At 39.3% G+C, this 952-nt stretch overlaps 1 protein-coding gene across 1 annotated transcript in view; it reads left to right on the top strand.

Moving 5' to 3' along the window:
* LOC107854492 (probable lysophospholipase BODYGUARD 4) overlaps positions 1-678 on the top strand; it is a 7,344-nt gene extending 6,666 nt beyond the window's left edge. Inside the window, exon 4 of the mRNA XM_016699502.2 lies at positions 247-678. Coding sequence (XP_016554988.2) covers positions 247-589 — 343 coding nt within the window. The 3' untranslated portion in view covers positions 590-678. The remainder of the gene's footprint in view (positions 1-246) is intronic.
* The last annotated feature ends 274 nt before the right edge of the window (positions 679-952 follow it).

The following is a 952-nucleotide window of genomic DNA, read 5'->3' as shown; positions in this document are numbered from 1 at the left end:
GTCACTTCAGTACCTTACATAAATATATAATGTACGGAGCACCACTTAAGAAAACACATAATCAAGCCACATGGTTTGAAAGTGGTGCAAGTCGATACCATGTAAAGTGAGTTGCTGGCATGTCTATACTCATATGCCGATCATGTACATGTGGAGATGAGATAGCCTACATGCATTTTTCGCGGCCATAATGAGTTGTTGACATGACTATATACTTACAATCTGCTTCATTTTCTTCGTTTTCAGGAACCTACATTTTATGGCCATTGACTTGACTAGACACACTCATCATTCAGCTTGGCATACAATGCATAATGTGATATGTGGTGGAGCAAAGTTTATGGATAAATATTTGGAAACTTTAACATTAGCCAAGGTGAAAATTAATGTTATTCAAGGTAGTAAGGACCAAGTAGTGCCAGTGGAATGCAGCAACAATGTAAAGATGAAAGTGCCTGATGCTGAGGTGAAAATTGTTGATAATGCACATCATACTTCTATAGTCATAGGTAGAGAAAAAGATTTGTGTGATGATTTAGAGGAGTTATGGGGGTCACAATATGTTAGAAATGGGAATTCAACTTCTTGATTTTGTTTTGTATGAAGAAATAATTTTTGTTTTTGTAGAGGCATTGTTTCAAGTTGTGAAATCTAAAATGTGTACGGCAATTTCCACGTGTTGTCTTGTTCTTAAGTTTTAATTCCCAATTAATGAAGGACAGTCTAATGCACTAAGTTCTCGCTATGCGCAGAGTAAGAGTTGGCCACATTTGGTCTAGTGTGTGCAACTTTACCTCGGATATCTACAAGTAACTATTTTCATGTAAGCGTGTTAAGTGGGTCGGGCCGGGTCAACCCGGAACCATCCCATTAAATTTAGCCGGGTTGTGGACCGGGCTGGGTCCGGATTGTGGTTAAGTGGGCCGGGTCGAGTCCGGGTTCAACAGTAAAA

Source organism: Capsicum annuum, chromosome 10, assembly GCF_002878395.1.
Source record: "Capsicum annuum cultivar UCD-10X-F1 chromosome 10, UCD10Xv1.1, whole genome shotgun sequence".
Classification (NCBI taxonomy): Eukaryota; Viridiplantae; Streptophyta; class Magnoliopsida; order Solanales; family Solanaceae; genus Capsicum; species Capsicum annuum.
Note: the sequence above shows the minus strand (reverse complement) of the source record. Positions and strands in the feature narration are given on the sequence as shown.